The sequence below is a fragment of the Chinchilla lanigera genome, unplaced genomic scaffold, assembly GCF_000276665.1.
Source record: "Chinchilla lanigera isolate Chin_1 unplaced genomic scaffold, ChiLan1.0 scaffold00009, whole genome shotgun sequence".
Classification (NCBI taxonomy): Eukaryota; Metazoa; Chordata; class Mammalia; order Rodentia; family Chinchillidae; genus Chinchilla; species Chinchilla lanigera.
The window spans coordinates 4,945,452-4,970,772 of record NW_004955410.1 but is presented as its reverse complement, the minus strand read 5'-3'; the positions used below and the strand labels follow the sequence as shown (position 1 = coordinate 4,970,772).

General features: G+C 41.1%; 1 protein-coding gene and 1 long non-coding RNA gene across 2 annotated transcripts in view; one reads left to right on the top strand and one right to left on the bottom strand.

Moving 5' to 3' along the window:
• Window positions 1-1,043: 1,043 nt before the first annotated feature.
• The window catches only part of LOC106147772, a 37,631-nt gene continuing 13,353 nt past the window's right edge, over window positions 1,044-25,321 (top strand). The window contains exons 1-3 of the long non-coding RNA XR_001232723.1: window positions 1,044-1,149; window positions 15,109-15,381; window positions 16,292-16,371. This is a non-coding gene — a long non-coding RNA (uncharacterized LOC106147772). The remainder of the gene's footprint in view (window positions 1,150-15,108; window positions 15,382-16,291; window positions 16,372-25,321) is intronic.
• Window positions 17,313-25,321, bottom strand: part of Sema3c (sema domain, immunoglobulin domain (Ig), short basic domain, secreted, (semaphorin) 3C) — a gene marked incomplete at its 5' end in the record, with an annotated part of 157,803 nt that continues 149,794 nt past the window's right edge. Inside the window, 2 exon segments of the mRNA XM_005377197.2 lie at window positions 17,313-20,219; window positions 24,890-25,020. Of these exon segments, the coding sequence (XP_005377254.1) occupies window positions 19,806-20,219; window positions 24,890-25,020 (545 nt within the window). The 3' untranslated portion in view covers window positions 17,313-19,805.

Here is a 25,321-nt window from a genome sequence, read left to right as displayed (position 1 = left end):
ACAGGTTTCACTCGTCACTAAACCAATTTGTATTCTGTTTGACTGTCACCCATTTGCCAATCTTTAATTTTTCCCTTTCCTTGTTTCTTTTGCCCCCTTTCTTCCGTTTCCTACTTTGTGTTTGGTCCAAAAACCATTTCAAGGAAGCCAAAGATGGGAATTACTTGAGCTTCAGCAGTTTATAGAGAAGACTTCAGTTCTTAGAAATTTTTAAGACTGTTAAAAATTCCACTCATAACTTAGAGTTTTATGTATTTTCTTATTACCTCAGCACTTTTATAAGTACGTAATCATTGGGACTTACATACATTTTCTTTGGCCATTTATGTGGCCTGTGCTTGTCAAATTATGAAAATTCAGAGCCCAAAAATCAAACTCTGGGCCACGTCTTCAGTATCCCATCCATTTCTAGTTCTGTAGTTCCTATGAGACTACAAAAGCAGATCAGACTGCTTTTTATCAAAGGTTAGTCATTCTCAGGACATCATCATTGCTTTAAGAGTCTTACTAATCTAGCATTTAGAATGTACAATATGCGATGATGTATAATACACACATTTCATAGTAATTTTGTATTATGAGGCAACTAACCCAGTTCATTAAGAAGAATGAAGAAAAATATCAGAGACATTAGTTTTTGACCAAGAACTCATCCATGACGATGACATAGCCAGATGAGTTCTCAGGCGTGAGTAGTTGGGGTGTCACATCTGTTGCTAAATGCCAACGGCCCTGCTGCTTTCTGTGCAGTCATTAGTCTCATGCACTCTGAGATCACGAGACTGTAACATTTATTTAAAAATAAAGGAACTTGAGTGACTCTCTTGTGGCATGTGCAAACCACAAGCCCTGTGCCAGTGGAATTACACTGCTGAGTGGTTTCATCTTCAATGGCACTGATGGACAAGTTCCTCTTTGCTGACCCTGCTGCCATCTGTCATCCTGCCCTCCACCTACAGTTCATTGTACTAGGGACAAGGAACAGGTTTCACCCTGGTCAAGGTCACTGCCCAGCCAATCAGAACCGACGGGGTCACTGCGAACACCCAAATTACTTCCAAATGGAGGTGCTGACAGACGCTGTTAATGAGCTCTGTTTTGTCAGACTTGCTGATGACCTTTGACAACATCTTTCTTCCAGCCTGCAAGGTTTGTCTAATTTTTCTCCCTGTGACATTTAGGTGCTATCTGATACTTAAATGGACATTCGAGGCAATGTGAATATGGCATCTGAAGACGAATTTGCAGAAGTGATAAAACGGATGGCATTGCTATCCATCCATTAGCTAAGAAAATATTGTACCTGCTTATCTTTATAAAGATCTCAACCTGCCTCTCTCTTGGCTGTTATTGGAGAAGTGGATGTGAGCTCCACGAATCTATATGTTTACAAGCAGAGTACAGTGATTACAGCAGAGCAAATAAGCCTAATCCTACGCAGGCTCATGTGTCTTGCTTTTCAGTTATGCTCTATTCTTTCTGGGCGATAAAGTGCAGTACTGTAGAATTTTAAAATAATAACATCTGCTGCTGCTGATGGTTGGATGATCTGAAAAACTATCAGGTCTATTATTAAATAGACTTCTTTAATCATTGCCTTGACCTTTAACATTTACAGTCATCTTGTGTGATAGGAGAGCCAAATTCCTACACTTAACAAGCCACTTAAAATGATGAGGTATCTAGTGTCTGGGAATGTGCAGGTCCTATAACCTATAAACCTATAAACAAGTACACCACTCAAAAGTCTACGGGCTATTAAATGACAGAAAATGAGGATATATAACTTTGTTCTTTAATTTTAAAAGTGTTCTATGTAGCTTCTTTCTATCATGCTTTGTATGTTTTCATACAAATGTCTGAGGATGTAAGTTCAATGCTTCTTTGCTGAGTACTTCTGCTTTATAGCCAGAAAAAATCATACATGATCTTTCCTTAGTTCTTTATCACTTTTCCCCAGATGGAATTTCCATGGCTCTCGATTCTGTTTGCAGGAATGGGTTTAATGAGATTCTTCCCATTCATATGAGATTCTTCCCATTTTCCCTCTCATGCTACTGTTCAGTTTTCTTCCAACTTAAGTTTTGAAGATTGCTTTACAACCATTTCACAAGCACAAGCAAGATTGCTTCAGAAGTCCAGAAACTTGCTCAAGATAGCTGTAACTGATGAAATATTTCTTAAAATATCAGACATGATCAGTATAGATGTTTACTCTATCAATCCTCTTCTTCATTAAAAGATCACACATGTGGGTTTCTTTCTTCAAAAATTTTGTAATGGAGTCAATTTTCACCCCCCTCGAATGTGTAACCCAACATCTCTTTTTAAATATAATTTACTACAAATATAAGAGACCAAAGACATTTAGAACAGACTTATGATCTAATGTCTGTGGAACAAATCCAAAATTAACTATGGGACAAAAATAGAGAGAAGCCATGATAGAGATACAAATTTCTGGGGAATGATGTGTTCCTCAACCTCTTTTCTCTTTGTAATTTTCCTTGCGTTGAGTCCTTCTTTGCAACTCAGTGATCTTCTTATGGTGAATTTTTGCTGAAAGCAAATTGGAAAAGCTTTTGCCCAGTTCTGTATTCACTGACCGCATGCAAGATAGCTTGAACTTGGCCATGATGATAGCATTTACACGAAGGAAATGGGCAGTGTGGTGCAATATAGGTCCTGTAGCTAGTGAGCCACTCCTAAAAATGTTACGTGCTGGATCTAGTGCTACCTTAATTCAGTTTAGGTAAAATCTCTGTGAAGGTAAAATCTCTGCATCTTCTAATCTGTTCACATCCTCAGGTCTGTTTTTTTTTTTGCCAGTACCATGCTGGCAGTCTTTAAAATTAGTATAAAAATAATATTAATCTAGTGAATATTTTGAAAAGTATGTAAAAGTAGATTTTGGGGGGACATTTTCTCTATGTTACCCCAAGAGACAGCCTTTCTACATACACGGACACCACATAGTCTTAGAGTTGTCCTCAGTTGTCCCAGTTGAACAGTGTTTATAATTGTTTATGGAAAAAAGGAAGAAATAATTTTTCCATGGAGAAAGGTGCAAAAAAGAGGGGAAAAATGAGTTTTCTTCTCCTGCAGAGTTCATCTCCACCCTCTCAGTCACCAGTCATGAAGCAGGATGGAACACGACACTCTGAGTTCACTTGCAGACCGGGGACGTAGGCTTGAGCAGGAGCTGCTCCAAGGGCTGCCCCCTCTGGACAGCCTGGGATAGGAGGGTGTGAGTCAGGGAGCAGCTGGCAGCATCTGCACACACACCTTCCGGGCGGTCCTGCCTGCTTGGCTCGGGTCCGGCACTGTAGCCAGGTTCTCCCTCTCTGCCTGCTGCTGTGATGACCCCGAGCTACTAGAAGAGAGTGGCTGTTCAGTGAGCCATGAGCATTTGGGACACGCAGACTTCCAAAGGCCCCACCACCGGACAGGCTTTCCCTGTGAGTGAGGGTCCAGGTGACCTGTGTGCACTCTCACAAGTGAGCAGCATTGGGCTCGGGGGGGTGTTGGGGAGAAAGGGATGGGAGGAGAGAGGAGACAGAGTTAGCACGGCACGCCCACTGGTTAGCAGCCAGCCTCTGCCTTCTTTGCAAACAAGAAGTTCTACAGATTCAACGCAATCCTGATTAAAATTCCATTAGAATATATCACAGATCTAGATGAAACATTCCTAAAGTTCATCTGGAGCCAGAAGAGGCCTCAAATAGCAAAAGCAATCCTGGGCAACAAAGGAAAGGCAGGAAGCATCACCATCCCTGACTTGAAATTATACTACAAAGCTACTGTGATAAAATCAGTATGGTACTGGCAAAAAAAAAAAAAAACAAAAAAAACAGACCTGAGGATGTGAACAGATTAGAAGATGCAGACACCACTACAAACACATTCAGCTACCTTATCTTTGACAAAGTGACCAAACATGTTCACTGAAGGAAGATAGCCTCTTTAATAAATGGAACTGGAAAAACTGGCTTTCCTATGCCAAAGACTAAAACAAGACCCACGCCTATCACCATGCACTGAACTAAAGTCAAAATGGGTCAAAGATCTACACATTAAAACAGAAACACTAAATCTAGTGGAGGAGAAAGTAGGTAGAAATCTTGAAGACCTAGGGGTAGGCAGAGCGCTCATGAACAAAAACCAAACTGCACTGGAAATATTTCAAAGAATCAATAACTGAGATCCCATCTTATTGAAAAGTTTTTGTACAACAAAATAAATCACAAACAAAGTAAAAAGACAACCCATAAATTGGAAAAGAGTTTTAGCCAACTGTCCCTCAGACAAAGGACTTCTATCTAGAAAAATAATTTTAAAAAATCAGGATACAAATTCAAAGACCCAATCCAAAAATGGGCATCTTAGATGAATACACACTTCTCAAATGAAGAAATACAAATGGCAAATAAATATATGCTTTTGCTATTCTGCGCCTCTTCTGGTTCCAGATGAACTTTAGGAATGTTTTATCTAGATCTGTGAGATAGTCTAATGGAATTTTAATCAGGATTGCACTGAATCTGTATAACTTCAAGATCATCAGTCATTTGAGAAATTTAAATGAAAACAACACTAGATTCCATCTCTCCCTTGAAAGAATGGCAATCATCAACAAATCAACCAATGAGAAATGCTGGAGGGGTTGTGGGGAAAAAGAAACACTTCTCCTCTGTTGGTGGGAGTGCAGACTGTACAACCACTATAGAAATCAATGTCAGAAAATCACTATCAAAAAACTACTATCAGAAATCCCATTGAACCCAGCTGTTCCCCTTCTAGGTATTTTTCCAGAAGAAATGAAAGCATCATAACACACCAATATATGTGCACCCCTGTTTATAGCAGCACAATTTGTTGTAGCTAAATCTTGGAAATAACTCAAATGACTAACAACTGAGGAATGGATAAAAAAGATGCGGTATTTTTATACAATGGAGTATTACTCAGGTATAAAGAAAGATAAACTAGAGGCTTTTATAGGTAAATGGATGCAACTACACACCATTCTTTTAACTGAAATAAATCAGACCTGCATGTGTAAACATCATATTGCCTCCCTAGTGTAAGAACACGAAGAAGTGAATAAATTCTGAAAGGTACAATGATGTTGTGAAAGGGGAAGAAACTGCTCAAAGGGAGGGAACAACTGGGATGGGGAAAAGAGAAAAGAAAGAAGGAAGGGAAAAAATATATGTATATATGCAGGATAGCTGGGATAATTGTACTGCTGAGTTCTACTGGTCTATTGAAAGGAACAGTTAATGCTTAAATTTTTTTTTCTTCTTTTTAATTTTTTGACCAATTTTGCATGCTTTTATCTGATAATCTGAACAGCTAATTTGAAGACAACAATATGCAATATAACAACCACTGTTGAATTTCTACCATCTTGTTTAGTGAAGTTCTGTATCATTTCTAATTTTTTTTTATTACTTTTTAGTTCCTTTAAAATAAAAAGAGAAGCACAAGGAAGGATTGCCATGCTTTTTAAATGACTCTTTCCCGGCGAGGTTTCTGTCCTGCCCGGCTGTGATTGTTTGCCTCCTTCAGAGCACTTATTTAGAAAGAAGCTTGATTCTTTCAGCAAGATGATTCTCCATGACAGCTGAGGAATTTGGAGAAAGCCGTCCCGTGGCCCAGTGTCACTTCACCGCGCAGGGCGTGTGCTCTCGGGAAAAGTCCCTTCTCCTTTCCCTGCGGCCTGGCTTAGCGGCAGGGCCGTGTTTAGCTGAGCAAAGCCAAGTGAGCCGCACAGAAACATCTGGCCGTGTTAGACGAGGCACTTGAGCAGCTGCCAGGCCAGGATCTGGAATTCCAGAAACTGACACTCACTCTTATGGGATGCTGACAGCCAAGGAGAAGCATTTCTTTTTTGTCATGTGTGCACTTTTCTTCACAGTGTAACAGTGCCTCTGGGTCATTTGTGTGTACAGAAAAAGCATTACACGCAGGCCCGGAAGGCCTGGCTTTGTTACAGAGGGTGTGGCTTCTCCAGCTTCTCGGTTTATCATCTGTAAATGCTGTGTCTCACAGTGTGGTCTTCGCACCTGTCTGCAGCCCGTTCAGCAGCATATTCGGATCTGCACAGAGCACTTAGCTAAAGACAATTTGTTCAGCTGCTTCCTTCTGTCCTGACATCATATTACCCTGGCCTGAGGTTCTTAGATTCTTAAACTCTTCATTAGTTAAATTTGTCTGAAAAATATCTAAAACCCCTTTAGCTAAAATGTTATGTACATTTCTATATATGAATAATATTTTCATCCTGGTCTTAATCATTGATTTTCTTATGATAAAAAGGATGTGTTGAAAAATTTCAATTATTGTGTTACTCTGCTAATTAGCAGATATTCCAATACCAACTGATAAAGTTATATTATCTGCAGAGGCAAACATTTCTAGGTAGGAAGACAAATCTGGAAGTCCATACATATCTCACTAATATTTCCTACCAAAATCATCAGCAACATTAACGCTCTCATAGAACATATGTGGATGGCTCTTTATAATGCAATAGAGGATCATAGTTCAGAGTACTCTAGTTACTCTCATTAATGTCATGTCTTAATATTATGCCTCAATTTCTTTATCTGTAAAAGCTAAATAAATAATAGTAGCATCTACTTCCTACATTTTTTTATTTAAAAAAATAATAAAAAACATTAGAAATGATACAGAATTTCACTAAACAAGATGATAGGAATTCAGCAATAGTTGATATACTGCATGTTGTTGTCTTCAAATTAGTTGTTCAGATTACTAGATATAAGCAGGCAAAACTGGTCAAGAAAATTAAAAAGAAGAAAAAATGAGAATTAAAGAAGAGAATGCATATGAACCACAGGCCTGGAGATTAATTAACATCCATTAATGTTAACTTTATTGTCATTATCCTTATTTTTTTTATAAAGTCCCTAAACTGTCATGTAGCAACATTCACAATGCATTCACTAATTATTCAGTTAACTAAATGCTCTACAGAGAGTGGATTCTCCTTGCTTTGACACATACAGGCAGTCAGTCCAATTCTCCCTGAGTGATTGGGGTGATGTAAACTTTACCTCCCTGATTCCTAGAGTTCCATGTTCCCGTGTGGCCAACACTCTCTCCTGAGTGTTGCAAGAAACAAAAACAGCTGCTCTTAGTTCTGGGAGCAAGTTAGGTTTCGGTTAGGGCCTGTGGGGCCGGTGGGACAGATTGAGAGAAGGAAGTGGAGAACTTGCTATAGGGTGAGAGGTTAAAGGTGTCAATAGGAGCCCAGTGGGAGGTCAGGGGTTGTTGGTAGCTGACACACCCAGAAGGACCCCATGAGGCTTCCTGGGCCATGCCCTGCTTAGGGTCCCTGGGGGTGCCTCTCAGTCTCCCCTTGGACATGAGCAGTGGCCAAAGATCTCACAAAGGGGGGCTCTTAATTATGAGGCTCTGGTGTTGACCATTAAGCTCTGTTGCCAACAGCTGTGGAGGATGCAGGGTTTTTCCTCCAGGAGGAAGAGGAGGAGCCAGTGATCCGTCCTGCAAACAGTACAGGCAGGGCAATTCCCACTAGACCAAAGTCACCAGTGCAGTGAGTTTCAAACAACTCGTCACTCCTAAGCACGGATGCTACGGCACTCCAGTAACCGAGCCTGCGATGGCCACTCTGCAACGCTTTACTTTTGCTAGGCCTAAACTGTCTGTATCTCCTCAAGTTTCCTTGGGAAGTAGCCTAGGCATCGATTAATCAGTCACTGGGGATGTTTGCTGCCCTTCTCTCTCTTACTAAACACAGGTAATCCTCAGGGCTTCTTACACTGATCCACCTTTGTGAACCGTCAGTGGCAGGTCATGCTTATTCAGTGCTGACTCCATTCACACAACATGCCTCACTTGACCACTGCTATTCTCTGATGTCATGTCTTGGACTCAATCTGTGGCTTCTTCTTGGGGAGAAGTTTTGTGTTATCTACTCACCATATTCACAGTTCTATAGATTTACAAACCTGTAACTCTTCATGTTTGAAACTTTTGTTTCAGTATATAGTATTACTGATATTACTGATATTAGCATCCAGAATGGTTCGCCATGTTCCATCAAAAAGGAAAAGCCTTAAATGAAGTTCACAGATTTATTAACAATCACCTACTAGGTGGCTGTCACTGCCTTAGATTCTAGGGATAAAAAATTAGTTCAGGTTGAAGTTTACGACATAGCTAACAAGAGACAAAAGTTAGATTATATGTAGTTATATGTAAGGTACAGGGTGAGTGTTATAACATAATATAGATGAACTTGGGGGACCAGCAAAAAGGACAAAAGAAATAAAGGGGTTTACAATTGTTTTGAAATTGTTTGATGTCAATGAAAGTATTTCAAAGAGCCTGTAAAAGATTTCTATGATTTCTCCTAGCCAATTAAAAAAGAAAAATAAGAGCTGCAAATGTCTGAATGCTTTCAGTTCCACTGCTTTTCATGGCTGGAAACACTTTTTGGAGAGCCAAGCTTATGGTTTTAAGGCTGTGGTAGGGACAGTGGAGGGTAAGTCTCCTTAGGGAGAGGCAAAGACACAAATCTATCTTTACTTTTTGCTCATCCTAAATTTATTTTCCATAAGCATTTTCACCCACAAGTATCTATAATTATTCTATTCTGAGAAGGAAACTGGATGGGGATCCAAGCTGGGCTGGGGTTCCTGGAGGGGAGCTGAGAATCCTGCAGCTTCAGCGTTGAGCCTGGTGCTCTAATTCAAGGCTGAGCTCCCACTCTGCTGAACAAGGATGCTGTACTTCCCTACAGCCTTCCTTTTCCTAGTGCCCTTGGACAGCTGGTCTCTAAGTGCATCCTTTCCCCTGGAAATCAAGCCAGGAAGAGGTACTGGGGCACAGGGCAGCTGGGCTCTGCACAGCGTTTCTGAGCGCATCACCCAGCTGGTTTTACATCCATCTCCTGCTGTCTGAGGCACCCTTGGAGCTATAGTCATGGCTGTTTGGGTTCCTAATACTGACACTTCAACAGGTTCTCGCTCTGGAGCTTAGGGACCCTAACCCTCCTGACAGCCTCTGCTGCTGCTCCAGCTGCAGGGCTGTCCTCTGACCTTCTCTGGGCAAGCTCTCCTCTACTCCTTTCCCCTCAGGGTGGGGAGGGACCTCCACCTCCTCTCTGTTCTCCAATGCTTCTGGGGAGGCCTATTATGCACTGTTCAGACCTTCGGGTGAATGGAAGTTGACATTTAAACCTGCAATCTGTTTTGGATTCCTGGTTGATAGTTGTGCTTTCATTTTTCTTCTCAAAGGCCACTAAAGTATAGCCAGAAACACATGGCATTGGATGTCACTCCCGTCACTCCAGTCACTCACAAGACCCCGGCCAGCAGGGCAACTTGCTCTGAAGTGCAAACGGAAACACCACGGTCACGAGGACCCAAGGGACCTGGGTTCTCTGTCTTTACTTGCTGTTTCGTAACTATCTTCGACTCTCACATATTCATTCCTCTGCACTTTCTCCTCCTTAGACCTGCCAGCATTGTTTTACTCTAGAGTAGAGTGTATGCTGCTCTACCAGGAGCGTCCCCTCCCCTGACATATGCAGGAGCTCTTTACCTTCTTTCAATTTGCTTCCCAGAAATTATCTTATCTCAGCCTATTACCTAATCATTTACTCATGTATTTTCTTCTCCATTTCATTGTTTTTTTTTGTCTTTTTGAAACAAGATCTCACTATGCAGTTCAGGCTGGCCTTGAGCTCACTTTGTAGCCCAGGCTGGTCTCAAACTCTCAACAATCCTCCTGCCTCAGCCTCCCAATTGTGGGGATTACAGGCATGAGCCACCAAGCCCAGCTCTTCCCCATTTCAAAGTAGGCTTTGTGAAGAGACTTTGCTCTATCCTCTGCTATGAGCTCTATGTCCACATGGTTTCTGCCACATGGTGAGTGCTCAGTAATATTTGATGAAATTGTAAATGGAATTTCCAGCCCCACTCCTGGTAGTAAAAGCATTCAACATTGATCTGATACTCACCTTAGAGCAGGTAAAGTCTAAGCCCTTTCAGTGAATCATCTCAATCTGAGAGTACCCCTGTGAGGGTGATATTATGAGGATCCTGGACTTCTCATCCAAGGGTCCTGATTATCAGGGTACAGAGCCTGTTATAGAAACCACCAGAGGACCTTCCTTTCCCAAGGGATACTCCTGAGTGACAGTCTGCATGATGAAGCTTAAAGGCTGATGAAGTTTTGAGCCAGACTCTGCCTTTCATATCTTTTGGTCCTGGGGAAGCCATTTATCTTGGAGCAAGTCTCTAACTGCAGCAGACCTCAGTTTTTCCATTTAGAAAATAGCTTGAAAATGTCCAATTTGGAACTTCTTTGAAGGAAGCAAAACATTTAATATACTGTGTAACATCACAGACAAATACTCACAGAAGCCAGGCATGGTGACATTTTCAGGAGGCTGAGGCAGGAAGATTGCAAATTTGAGACTGAGACCCATCAGGGCAATTTAGTCAGTTCTGATACTGAAATAAAATGAAATTAAAATTAAAAGTGGCTGGGATTTCAGCTCAAGGTTGGAGTGCTATGCAGAGCAGACTGAGACAGGTTACTAGTGACTCCACGTTGTACAGAGCAAGACCTTTCAGGACCTACCTTGCTCTGCACCACTCCATCCTAGGAAGCAGCAGGTGGCCCTGTTTTGAGTGTAGGCGCTGAAGACAAATGACGGAGTGACCCATCTGTACACATGCCTCACTGCCAGGTGCAGGACACATTAAATTAGTTCAAAAACCAATGACTCACATAAATAAGATCCAAAAGGTAGGATAGACATTGAGAAAGGGAAAGAAACTGCTCAAAAATGAAAGAATAGCTGGGATAGGGGAAAGGAGAAAAGAATATATATATATATATATATATATATATATATATATATAATATAAATGTATATATATATAAAACTATATGTGTGTGTGTATGTGTGTGTGTATGTATGATAGTTAAGATAATTATACTACTAATTTCTATTAATTCATTGAAAGGAACAGTTAAACTAGTGTTTATATTGTTTGACTAATCTTACATGCCTAAATCTGGTAATCTGAACAACTACTTTGAAGATAACAATATGCAGTATAATAACCCTTGTTAATTTCTTATCATCTTGCTTTGAAAATTTTTTTATCATTTTTTATTATTATCTCTAAAATAAAAAAGACAGCACTACAGGCACAATCATGGGCCATAAACTGATAAATCACCATAATAATAAAAATATTTCCACCTGTCTATTTATCAGATTAGACCCATGATACAACCAAGCTTTTGAGCTGTTGGGGCACCCCAGATGAAAGGATGTCACAACTACTTTCTTGAATCACATAAGAGGGTGCACCTAGGCTCATATTATAGTTTGTATCTGGATGTCCCCCCAAAGCCTCATGCAATCATGGGGCAAATTTCTAGAGTTTATGATTGATTCATGGGTGTGAGTGCTACACCCATTCTGGGTGGGTAGCCTGCATACAATGTAAGGGAGGGAAAGAGGCTTGCTCTCTGCTGCTGCTCCTCCCATTTTGCTCCTGCTGCTTTTGCTGTTTTCCTCCACCATGAACTGTTGCTCTCTGCCATGTGCCATTCTGCCTTGGATCCAGCTGAGCATGGACTGAAACCTCTACAAACTGTAAGCTAAATAAACCTGTTCTTCCTTAATTCTAGGTGTCAGGTATTTTGTCTCAGCAAAGAAAGAAAAGTAACCAAAAAAGAATTTGGTACCAGGGGAGTGGGGTTATTGCTGTGACTGTACCTGAGCATGTGGCTCAAGAGCCTTTGGAAATGGCTTGTGGGAAGTGTTTGGAAAGGTTTGGAGATGTCGCCTGAAAGAGTAGAGCTCGAATGACTTCAGCTGTTCTGGAGTCAGATGCAATAACCTTGCGACATGAGGTCACACTCGGCTGTTCTGTATGGGAGATTCTGGTCAAAGCTCAGAAGACCAAAAGGCTGTTAGAAATCCTACAGGGACTGGGAGGTTTCTGCTGGGAAGGAGGACTGCACTGGGTGCTGGATGCCAGATGATGTATGTTATGGCTTAGCAGAAAGTTTGTCTGCATTTTGCTTGTGTCCAGAGACTTTGCCTAAAACTGAGATTAAGGGCGGTGGACTAATTAACTTGGCAGAAGAAATTTCAAGGCAGTTCAATGTTGGGGCAGTGGTATGGCTGTTGTTGGGGGCTTTTAGCCAGATTTATGTTGACAATCAAGATCAAAGAGCCCAGCAAGATGTTTTAAATTGTTGACAGTTTGGCTAGAAAGGAAGCTCCAGTAAAGCTGTGTATTACAAAGATAGAGCTGAGGAAGTCTCCATTTCTGAGGAGGAACAGGAGAATATAAAAGATGGCCTGAGGGCATCACAAGAAGCAGCAAGTCTCCACCCTTTGTAGTCTCAAAACTGTAAAGGTGAAAAACTTTGCTTTGAGAAGAAAGCTGCAGAGTGCCATGTTCCAGAATGATGGTGGCGGCTGCACCAGGTTCCACAACTGTGGCAGCATAAAGAATTTGTTCCTCAGAACTTTGATTCAGAATGTCCAGTGATCCAGGCACTCGACCCCTATGGCCAAGAGAGAGGAAAGGTTGGCTACTGCTCCAGCTGGCAGCAGACCTTGGCATCATCCACATGGCACTGGTTTTAGGCACATACAGAATGCAAGAGTTCTGAGTTTAAGAATGCTTCCACCTTGATTTCAGAAGAAGGCCTGGGAGGCCAGACAATGTGCCTCTGAGAGGGCAGTATGTGAAGCTGTGAGTGAGAAGCCAGAGGTTCAGTGGAGACCTCAGAAGTTTGGAAAAGCCAGGAACTTTGATCATCTAAGGAAAGCTGCAAGAAGGGAGCAAAGCAGGCTTGAGAGAAAAGCCATGGGAGCTATAACCACCAGAAGTGCCACAGGGGTGGAGTCATGCAAGCCCTTTGGAGCTCACAATGTGCCATAGATTGCTTCAGATATTGGATGTAGAATTACAGGACTTAATGTTTACCCTGCTAGATGTTGAACTTGCTTTGGTCCCAATGCTCTGTATCCCCATTTGTACCTTTTGGAATGGAAATGTTTATTTGTGCCATTGAATGTTGGAATTGTTTAACTTTTCATTTGTATAGGGGCTTGCAACTAAGAGTTTGCCTTACATCTTGGGGGAGATTTGGGACTTGGACTTTTCAGCAATGCTGGAACTGTTAGGATGTTGGCAACTCTTAGAGATGAACTAAAATGTCTTTTGCACAAAGAGATGTACATGAGTCTTTGGGGGGCCAGGGGTGGAATGTGGTTTGTGTCTAGATGTCCCCCCAAAGCCTCATGCAGTCATGGGGCAATCTTCTACAGTTTAAGATTGATTCATGGGTTTGAATGCTACCCCTACCTTAGGGCAGGTAGCCTGCATACAGTCTAAGGGAGGGAAAGAGGCTTGCTCTCTGCTGCTGCTCCTCCCATTTTGCTCTTGCTGCTTTTGCTGTTTTCCTCCACCATGAACTGTTGCCCTCTGCCATGTGCCACTCTGCCTTGGAGCCAGCTGAGCATGGACTGAAACGTCCACAAACTGTGAGCTAAATAAGCCTTTCCTTTCTTAATTGTGGATGTCAAGTATTTTGTCTCAACAAAGAAAAAAATGTAACCAAGACACCCCAGGATGCAGTGATGATCACACCCAGCTGTGCTCCTCAAGAGGACAGGAGATGAGCTCTGGCTTTCTGTTCCCAGCTTTAGCTCCACTCCGTCTCCCCTGGTGTGGCCAGCTGGAGCTGCTACTCTCAGGACAGATGGGGCTTTGAACCCACTACACACCCTCAACCACCTTGAGGAGTCCAGCACCATGAGCACAGAGAACAAGCTGTATTCTCTGTGATCTCACCAGTCACATAGGGGTACTGCTCACCCCTCAGGCCTGCCTCTGAACCATGAAGCCACTGCCAGGCCTGCCCTGGCCATCCTGTAATGCTTACCTGGCTATGTGGAGGGTGTGTGACTTGTGTGTCACAGGGCTTACGAGTTAAGATTGCATTGAAGGGCCTGTGGTCACCTGGCTCAGTGGCTATGGAGTGTGGTCTTGAATACTCTGCCAGATAAGGGTGATGAAATCTATGTCAGTAGTGAGCGTGCTGTTATTCAGTAAATGTGGACACCGTGGCTTGCAAGTGTGCCTGGTCTACATAAGAGCAGAGCTCACTCATGACAGCACTTGAATTTGATACCCAGGATGACAACGAAAAATACTCCAGAAATGGTAATTTTCCTAAGGATGATGGAGATTCAGGTCTCCTGGTGTCATAACTGCTGTGGCTGTGAAGTCCCCAGGTGTCACCTACTTCTCCGACAGGATAAAGGTAGAAGGGATGGTCCAGGCCTGGAGAGGGGAAGGGGTAGGTGAGCAGTGACCACAGTTGAGCACTGAAGGAGTATTCAGAGGGGAAACCCCTCATGTGGAAGGTGACAGTGACACGTGGGGTGACACAGGCAGCCGTAGGGGAACCAGCTTCATCAAGCTCCTTGAGCATTGCCAGGTGGGTGGAGAAGAATTTAACTGGAGGAAGGAACCAAGCACATGCTCCTGGATTGGGAGAAAGTTAAAGTAGCAAAATGAAGCCCCAGGTGTATGTCACGGTGACAATGATCGGGTTTCCTCTAGCCAGGACCCAAGGGAAGGAAACAGGAACAGCAGAAAAACGACAGGGTTGTATCATTTTCAGTGGAAAGGATAAAATAGAAATTTGAATTAAAAATTGAGATTCGTTTTCGAATAACAAATTGCTAGGGTTGGTTTGTAAGCGGATGGGTGGCCAGCCCATGGACACACACACATCAACCCCTGGGGAATAGCCAGGGCTGCATCACAGAGTGGGGAGTATCTCTTTCTTTTTGTTTCCCGTGGGCATTTTTCCTATGGATGAGACAAACTGTCAGTATCAAACCACAGCTCACAGCACCTTCCAGTTCCCCTGAACCCCAAAGAAGGAACACTGTAGGTCTAATGTCTGTTTGAGTATCCAGGGTATAGCAGAGAAGTGTAGATAATTCTAATGTACTCCCAAATCTATAAAAGTGAATTAAAATCTGTAACTTGTTTTTCCTAGGTAAAATTGCAGCAGTGCAATTAAGAAAAGATGCAAGAAAGAAGGAAATTCTTTTCATCTCCTGAGCCAACAATCATATCTATATGGACAAAGAAACAATAGGGAAGACTTACTTTCATAATAATTCCATCATATAGACGTTTCGGCTTTGCAGAAATAATTGCGTTTTTGATCTTGTAAAATCTTTGGATGATATTTTTTTATGAATAACTCAGAAAGGAAACACCACTTAACAACTAGAAATGTGCCATGTTTCTTCCTAGGGGCTGCAAGGTAACCTTACATAGAATAAACAGATTTAATGTGTTTGTTATAATGTCATTCTTTAATAGCACATTATGTAAGTAACACTCAAGCACGGCAACATAATAGCCCTGAGAAGTACACAATTAAAACTATGTGGAGAGTAGGATTTTATGAGGTGAACAGACAAATGCATTGGAATGGAGAAGGAATTATTTTTAAAATCTTGGAGCTCATTCATTTAACTCTTGATACCTGTGCACTACGATGTCACATTGCTCTGAAACCATAAAAATGGCGATCTATGTTAGAGGTCCATTAAGCAAACAATTTACTGAAAAGGAAGTTCACCAGGTGGTATGTCCATCGAAATTTTATGGGGTTTTTGCTTTTGCAGCAGGGTTTGAGTGTGCAAAAGTTAGTTAAAAAGATGATAGGAAAAACTCTTTAAATATTGCATATTTTCTATAGATCTATAGCCATTGATTTCCTATAGTTTCATTAATGATTTCTAGTGATCTTCTATAGCTTTGTTATCATGCTTGTGTTTCCAATGAAACCTTTAATATTTGGTTAAATAAGCAGTTTTGCTTTCTTAGTCTGTCCAATCTTTAGTTTTTAACTGGCTTTACTTGACCGCAGAACAAAGTGGAAGTCTCTCCGCGTTTAGCAACAGAATAGCAGGAGGAAACCATCGTCTTTTTCTTTGTAATGGAAAGAGGAATAAAGCTCTAGGAATACAATGAAATTACAAAACTGCATTAAGTTCCTTTAAAACTAATGTGAATTTCAATATATGCAAGAGAGATCTGAGAAATGATGAGGCGTGGGGAGGGGCAGGGGCATCAAGTTGAAAGATCTGTTGAGACAGTGTTTAATTTCTGTCAGAGACAATGTCTAATTTCTGTCCTCTTTTGTGTTTCCACTCACACCAATACAGATTGAAAACACAGAGTTGCCACCAACTGGCGTGGCTCTTGATGTTCCCAAGGAAAAATGACCAGAGGATGAAAAATAAAGGTAAGAGGCAAAAGCTGAGATCAGGGGGAGCCCTCTCTCTGGATGGGAGGAAAGGAACTGCCCAAAGACTGCAGAGCATTTGTTTATACATTCAGGAGGCTGATGTCAATTTCAACCTCTCTGCTTTGCAACCTGTTTGCAAGCTGGAACAGCTTCTTTACATGGCTTGAGGAGCTCTCTCTGTTCTCCAGGCTGGCTTTGTCTCAACCCCACACATGTGATTGATTTCGAGCTCTAGCGCTCCGTATACAGAGGCAGACCGAAGAGAGCTGTACCAGCTCTATTCTTAGATGCGCTGGCAGAATTTTGAGTTCACCTGTGACTTTCCCCCTCATTTTACAAAAGCTTCTCACCTGAGTCATTGGCATTGAACTTGAAACAGAGGACAGTAGAAAGATTCTTGCCTATTCTAGCAAGCTGTCATCTTCCCGAAAAGGAAATGCTGTGACAGTTATTAAATATTTACTACGGCATATGCTCTGTCCTAATACTTGACAGATACGAACACAGAGAGAGTACTAAGTAAGAGAGGAATTTAAATCATTGTCTGGATATGACAGAGAGCCTGGATTCAAATCCAGGTAGTCTGGTTCCAAAGTCAGTGTACTTCAAAACTATAGGCACAACACATTCCAAAGAATTGTCTGTAGCCATGGAAAGATGTACAATACTGGGGGAAAATGTATCTGTTGCACATTTGTAAAATATCTTGGAAACACATACTAAAAAGTGATATACTGTATGTCTCTAAGGTTTGGATTTGAATGAAGCCTGCTTTACAATGAGAGTTTTACATGTGTATCCTGGAATTCTTAGACTCTGGAGTATCTAAATGCATGAATTTCACAAAAACAAATAAGTTAAAAATCATTAAAATTATACATCAATAGATTCTGTCATTAATTTAACATGTCATTAAAAAAAAAAAACTAAAGACATCCTTGGGGGAATTCAAAATGTTTTATTTTGCCAGGCAAATGGTTTCTTCAATATCCAATTAAATGTCAGTGTGAAAACTACATTTAGTTTTTCTGACACAGAGTAAACATTCACTGAAATGACAGTTTCATCATGCCAAAATCTATCTACAAACCTACACTTTGGGCAGGGGAGTGCATTTGTAGGAAATTTTATATACAATACAAATGGAAAACATGTTAAACCATTAAACTGCCAAACTACATAAAACAAAGCCAATCAATCACCAATACTCAGTACACACTGACAGAGTTTTTGGAAAGAGAAATGTCTTCACATTTGGCAGAGCTGTGTTCGAGAAGAATTTGTGTAGTTTTAAAAGAAAAGTATGTACAATTCAACATTATTCAGAAGAGAAGACATTAAATAGCACAAATAATATAAAACCAAACACCATTTGTCATCCACTGTTCTGTTCAGACCTATGCAAAATAGGGAAACTGAGGTTCTAACACAACTTCACTTTTAGCTCTGTACAGTGAACAGATTGATCACAAACACAGAGGGTGCTGTTGGCTCCACATTGACCTGCACTGCTATTTGTATGTGTAGAGGAGAAAATACATATAACCTCATAAGCAGGAAAGCTACTTATATAATAAACTGCTGTAGAGATTCCTTGACACATACATACATTTGCAACAGTAGCTTCTAACACATGAGTATCATTTATGTTGTGCATTTTAACACTTCTTTTTGCAACACTGTTGCCTCCTCTTAGAATACTGAAATTTATCATCACTTAAATAATAAATTATAATCTTAGATTCTGATCAATGACTACATTCTCTTTGGCCAATATTTTAGTTTTTTATGTTTATATTATTTGATAGTGGGAGCAAATGCAGGACCTTTTCATGCTAATACGGGCTCTACTGCTGACCTGCATTCCTAGCTGTGATTTTAGTTCTTGGACTTGTATACTGCCATACTCAAAACAGTGAACTATCTATCTTGGTTATTTCTTTGTGAATTACTAACTAGAAATAAAATTTTTGTACTAAATTTTGAATAAGCAAGTGGTACAGTTTTTGTTTTGACCTGGAAACAAAATGTCCTATAAATGGAAAAGTAAAAATTGTGTTTTTAAAAGAAATATTAAATCATGAGGAAATTTTTCACATTTCCCTCATTTAAGGTTTAATTTGGAGAAAATAATTTTAGCATTAAATTATTTTTTATAAAACTACCCCAAAATGTAATTAGAAGATAGCTATTTATCACAAAACTTGTCACATTTACATTCATAGGCAAGTGAACATAGGTACCAACATCCTTTTAAAAGAATATCTGGAAGGAAAAAACAATATAATAAGAACAAATATAGACATCTGAAATCTTCATAAAGAATGTCTATTTTTGTTCACACATATATATATTTTCCTTTTTTCATAAATAATTATAAAACAATAAAATGTTGTCTAAAAATCACTATGATATGTGAGATTGTTTGTTTCAACTGGGACTTAATTGCCAAACTTGATTATGAGAGGTATAAAAGCTATACATATTTGCTATAAATTTCCCCTGATAACATTAAACTTTCTCCTTTGATTTTGGTGGTTTCACCCCTCATGTAGAAGTCTGATGCAATAAAAGTGTTTTTTTCTTGTGGTTTTTAATTTGCCATGAAGACAAAAAAATTAGAATCAAAACAGTAATCAATTAAATATTTTAAGTTTATATTTAAGTCTATAATAACTTAAATAACTTCCAAAACAAGGAAAGTGCTTTTGTTTGGAAGATGATAATGTAACTACATAAACCTAAAGGCCTTCAAAGATCCTTGTGGTATAGAGTATTCATTTTGTCTTCCTGCAATAAGAGAAGATCAGTGATAGATATCAGCAACTGACAGTTTTAACAGCATTAAAAGAATAGCAAATTTCACTGGAAGCATATAATTAATTCATCATTTTCTCTTTATCAGTCATTCATGTTTTATACAATATTTAGATATATCTTTGTCACTCAGCTGTTCTTCTACATCTCTTGCCATGGCCATTCTGTTACATGTATTTATATGACTTTTACTATGTGACAGTTGTGAGTTGGAATTTGTTTCATTTATAAAATCATTGACAATTAGAAATCTAAACTCTTAAAGCAGGGAAGAAATACCCCAGGGTTACGGCCCTTGTTCAGCTGAGAGATGTAACAGCTCTACTTCCGTAGCCACCATACTGGTTTTGAAGAAAAGATGACTAAAGGTATAAATAAAATCTGGGTTAAGTTAAATATTTATATGCACCACGAGGACATGACATGTCTAGTGCTAGTCAGTATTGTACAAGAAGATGCATGCTCATTTCAGTTCATGGAAAACGTACTGAGGAGAAAGTAATCATCTTTTGTCAAGAATTTCTCATGGGAAAAGCACAAGGTATTTTGCTCAAAACTTGATCATTGAAGACAGAGCATTTGTTACTTGAAGCAAAGCCCCATGTAGGGAAATATTATGACTCTGGAAAATGATTCCTCCTGTTCCTGCTCTTCCGGCCGTTGATGAGCGCCTTTAGCTTGCCGTAGTCCCCTCTCAGCTTCTGTGCCTCCTCCCCCAGCTGCTGCTGCTGCCGAGCGTCCTTGCAGTACTGATTGATCATCTGCATCTCCGAGTGGCTGAACGCCCCCATGATGTCCTTGGGGTGGAAGGGCAGGGCCCTCACAGAGCTGGCCCAGGTCCATGGCGACCATTTGTCTGTCACCACAGCCACCATTTCTGAATCCAGCACTTTGAAGTTGATCTTGGCTACGGTCTGCTTGAAGCTGTTTTCCGTCGCGATGCAGTGATACAGCCCTTGGTCGGAATCTTGGACGGAGCGGATCAGGAGGCCTTGAGGAGTGGCGATAATGCGTTCGTTCAGCTTCACCTACGAGAGAAACACAGAAGAGTGCCCCAGGCTGAAGAGTGTATGGTCTCAAAAGATAGGGCCCACAGCTACAAAATAGGTAGACTTTTCATTCATCTGACAGAAGTGTTCATTAAGAATTGGCTTCTTTCTTGGCGGACACAATTTTTGGTGAGTGGGATAGCCTTGTTTGGAATGACAGATCTTGTCACAGGGGTCTGGGGTCTACTAAAGGAAGTACGAAGGAATTACCCATGTTGGAAAAAGAAAGAGCATTCCTCTGGATAGAAGCAGTTTCTCACATACACGAAGAGAATTTGGTTGACTTTGGAATCAAAATCACAAGCCACACAGAGTGAAATTCATAAGCAACATAAAATGAAACTCACAGAAAACTTTTGTTTATTAACTTCTTTTGACTTTTTTGAGACAGGGTCTCACTGTGTAGTTCAGCCTGGCTTTGAGCTGACTATGTAGCCCATGCTGGCCTGAAACTCATGGCAATCCTCTTGCCTCAGCCTCCAGCATGCTAGGATTACAGGCCTGCACGACGACACCCAGCTGATATTCACAGATAATTGAAAATATGTACTCCATGATGGAGTTCTTGACTCTCACTTTTACCATAATGTCATTTACCAGTAAAAGTAAGAAGCCACAGCTTTTTTTTCCCAGTATGTTTCCCAAATGATAAGAGAAACAGATAAGCAGAAGCCAAGTTCTGTACATTTCCAGAGAGTTTTTCCAGTTATCCCACTTTGCAGGATGTGTAAGAGTAGCCCTCTACTTCTCCTAGGTATCCTTCTTTCCAAGGGAGGCAACAAAAAGCGTGTGTCAGCACTTAGTCCTGCAGAGGCTCATGCTGGAAGGTGACCACTGTCAGGGTATCAGCTAAACGCATCAGGTGGATTTTCCTGACAGTCCCAGCTAGAGTATCGGCAACAAGGAGGTAAAACCTACGTGGAGGGAAGCTATGTGGCTTGTTCACCGTGGAGTGCTCTTTCCCTGAGAGTAAACGAAATCCCACCCAGATCAAATAAGGTAATGCACGTGCTATAGTTTTCTAAATGATAAAATTCTATGCCTATGGACATTTTATTATTAATAGAATCTAAATCAAAGATTCTTTGGGAGAAAAGTAAGCCGTTCTCCAAAGCACCAAAAGGCACACATAGTATTATTGAAAGGTGGACACTAGAATACAACTACAACAGGGAAAATCATTAGGAAGAAGTAAGAAAACATAGTTTTGACAATTAATTTTTAAGGTTAAATAGGCCTCAAAATAATTTACATAGTAAAAATTGTATTTAGGTATTAATGGAATAAAAGTCTTTCCTCCTTGTGCAAAATTGGGAAAAATTTCTTGAGGCCAATTTGATAATATCCACAAAACATGTCCATAATATTTGGCACTGCCATTTATTTATTAGGAATTTGCCTAGAAGCTGTACTCCCTTGAGCGTGTAAGTGTTTGTTCATGTATTGATTGTGATTAAGAGGAAAAAGGAGAAAAAAACCTAACTAGGAGTTGACTTTAAAAAAAAACTCAGTTTAACTTCATATAACAGAATATTACACAAGGAGGAAAAATGAGGTAGCTCCACCTGTACTGATACTCATTTTTGTGGTGTGCTAGAGAGCACATTTGAAGGAATACACAATTGAATACACAATTCTTGGTAACCTTTTATTCTGAGAAGAAGGAGTAAGAATTGAGGTAGAAGGGGGCATTTAATTTTCACTTTATGCTAGAGAATATGAGCTCTTTGAATTCTGCTTTGTGAGCTTTTATTATTTATCTTCCATATAATGTCCAGTTGTGATAACATGACATCAGTAACATGAGAAATAAGTACGCTTGTTTGAAATAGAAAGGGTCAGAATGAGTTTAATAAACCAGTAATGGTTATGTAACTAAATTAGGAAGGAGGGAAATTATGCTCTGCTTAAATGCTGAGCAAAGCAGTTTCATAACTGTGATTCCATCATAATTTTAATTATATCTCATGCTTTTGTGATTGGAAGAAAAGTGAACATAGTAATAGTGTAGTCTACATTTGTTTATGTTCTAAAACAAAACATTAGAAATATCAAAAAAGAAAGTTAATCCAGGTAGTTTAAATTTTATTGTTAATTTTTTGACATATATTTAAAACTATATCAAGTTTTACTATAAAGTATATACATAGGGTTATATACAATTTAATTTTAAAGTTTAGAAAATATATTCATCCATATGTCATTCTATTGGATGTTTTAATGAACAAAGGAAAACCTTCTGTCATTCGTAGGGCTTCCCTGTTTGGGTCACAGGGGTATCGGTTACTCTGCTGGTGTACAAAGTTCTAGACCCTTCCCAGAGGGATCACTGGCATCCATGTGTCCCTCCTCACCTGGCACGGGCAGCCCTACCGGGCAAGATGGCCCTGCATGTGGCCCCGCAGGATCGTAAACGTTCAACCCCACTGTGAGATCTGCAATGATTGTCTGCGTGGTGCCGCAGTGCTGACTGCTGGGCGACAACAGAGCACGGTTGGGAGGGCTCCTCGCTGGGCCGGCTCCACTGTCCTCGCAGGCACAGCCCCGGGGAGACCTTGTGTGCACCCCTGTGACCCAGGGAGTAAGGACAGCGATTCCTGGTATCAGAGCTCCAAGCTATCTACACATGGGCATACTTGGGAAGCCCGGCACCCTGGTATTAAGTAGGTTAAGCGGCAGTTGTCTTATTTAACTGTTACGCCGCAGAGGCTTGTGTTAGTTTGCAAAATAATTTAGTAAGTTAAAAATGTTAAAATAGTGCTATGGTTTGGATCTGAAATGCCCCCATTCTCCTGTGTGTAGAGCACAGCTGGGCTCTGAGGGCTGCACGCACGCTAGCACTCACCCCGGTGTGCAGCCCCCAGCTGAGGTACTGCTGGTACTGGTGCCTGGGGGAGATGTGTCCCGAGGGGGAGGGTCTTGTCTCTGGCTTTTCCCTTCTCTCTCCGCTTCCTGGCTGCCATAGCTGGGAGGAGCAGCTGCCCTTTGCCAGCCCTGCACCAAGCCCGTCTCTGCCCTGGAGCCAGTGACCCTGGGTCAAAACCGGGAGCCACAGTAAACCTCGGCTCCTTTAACGTGCCAGCTTTGGGTATTTTGTCCCAGCAGTGGGACAGTCATGAAGACAGTTCTTAACAGCTGTGGGAAAAGAGATATAAAAGTGTATCGAATAGATTTTTGCTCATGATACTGTATATATACAGTATGACTAATCCTAGAAATGCTAGAATTAAAAATTTAAAAAGTTTGGAGAAAGTTGGGTGCCTTGTACCTATGCATTAATTCTGTCACAAATCTTACAGGTGGCCCAGGAAAGCCCAAAGGTCACCGCCCAAGCGCCGGTCTCAGAACTCATTTTGATCATTATCACACATTGTGGGCTCCATCCCAGGTTACTTTGCAGAGAAATTACTATCATGACCCACATTTTTCTAAAAGATGTACATTAATTATACTATAATTTTTAAGACTTCTTTGATAACATTTTACAGCAAAACTCGGATAATTTTTTTAAATTTAATTGGTAGGTATCAGATTTCTAGGGTTAGAAGAGGGTGCCCAAGCCCACGAGGTCCCTTCTGCCTCCAGGTTGTTAAATCCCCTGACGTGAGCATGGTCGTCAGACTCACGGTTAAGTAGGCCGGTAAACATCCGGGTAATCCCGTGCACAGGACCTAAAGACCCAAGAGAGTGCTGGGATGGGCAGCTGTGCGAGTTGGAGAGTATTTTCTCTTATGGAAACAGCACTTCAGTAACTTTGGTGTAGCTTTTGTACTTGCAATAAATGATTTGCATTTTACAGACCCGTAATTAACTGAATATGAAGAAACAGAACTGCCTTCGGCAGAAGAGAACACACCAGCGTAGGGGCTTCCGATTTCCCCACGTCTCTTTAGACTTTCTGATGCACTAATAATAGCGCCTTTTAGGCTTTCCCAAGGCTTTCTACATATGCACATTTTTTCATCCTCCCATTTGTCAGGATAGTATGACACCAATACTGTGGAATTCATTATTCACCATAGTTCACTCTGACATTTTACTACTTTTTAAAAACTTCTTTCCAATTAGCAAAGCGTTGGAATCTGTGTCTTCTTATTTGAAAACGTAGGGCGTGCTTTCCATGTCACTAAATAAAGGCAATGGCTCCATAAACAATGACCCCATAGATTACCTGAGGGAAGCCCGAGAGTTATGAATAACAAAGCACTGGAAATAGGTTATCGCGGAGGGGAAACACGCTCTTGCACGAAGGCCACCGTTCCATATGCTCCCTTGCTGAGGGAAACTGAACATTTTTAGAGCCCCCTTTTATCTTCCAACCACACAAAGGTGCCGTTGTGCGGGAACCTGGCTTCTGGGTTTGCACACATCTCCTTTCTCTTACAAATACTTCCTCACATCAGCGCTGCCCTCTTGCTGCGCAAGCTCTTGTTTCAGTGACTGAGCTACCGAGGCGGGCAGCCCGGGGATTTGTAATCAACCCATCAGTTCTTGGGGCAAAGTGTTTTGAAGAAGGCGGCACTCCTCATTCTGGTGACGCAGGGGCGTGTCCCTTTGTCTTTGGCTTTCCTTCGATGTGGCCCACACTGAGGCTGGCCACGTCCTGCTCCTCCCGAAGCCCTGGCAGACTGCCGCCTGCTGTTACCCACCTCCTTCCTCCTGTCTTTGTCTTTCTGTAACAGCCACTTGACGGAGGCCTGGGGAGACTTGGGGGAACACTCAAGGAAGGTGGTGTTGTTCTTCACGCCATACTGGACAATCTCAGCCGCGTTTCTATATCCTGGAAAGTAAACATAAAGAGGGGGGGGGGAGAGAGAGAGAGAGAGAGAGAGAGAGAGAGAGAGAGAGAGAGAGAGCAAACAATGAAATTTAGAGCATGCTTTTCTATATGGACGTTTATCTCCATAAAACTGTGATCCAGAACAGGAGCCAACAGAAGCCAACCACTTAACCAGCAAATTATTGTACCTGTTCTGTTTAACATAAAGAAAAGCAGAGAAAAGTCGGTGAGGCTATGTGGACAGGGTAAGCACATGCTCAGAAGAATGGCTGCTTGCTAAGGACTGGATTTATCAACACTT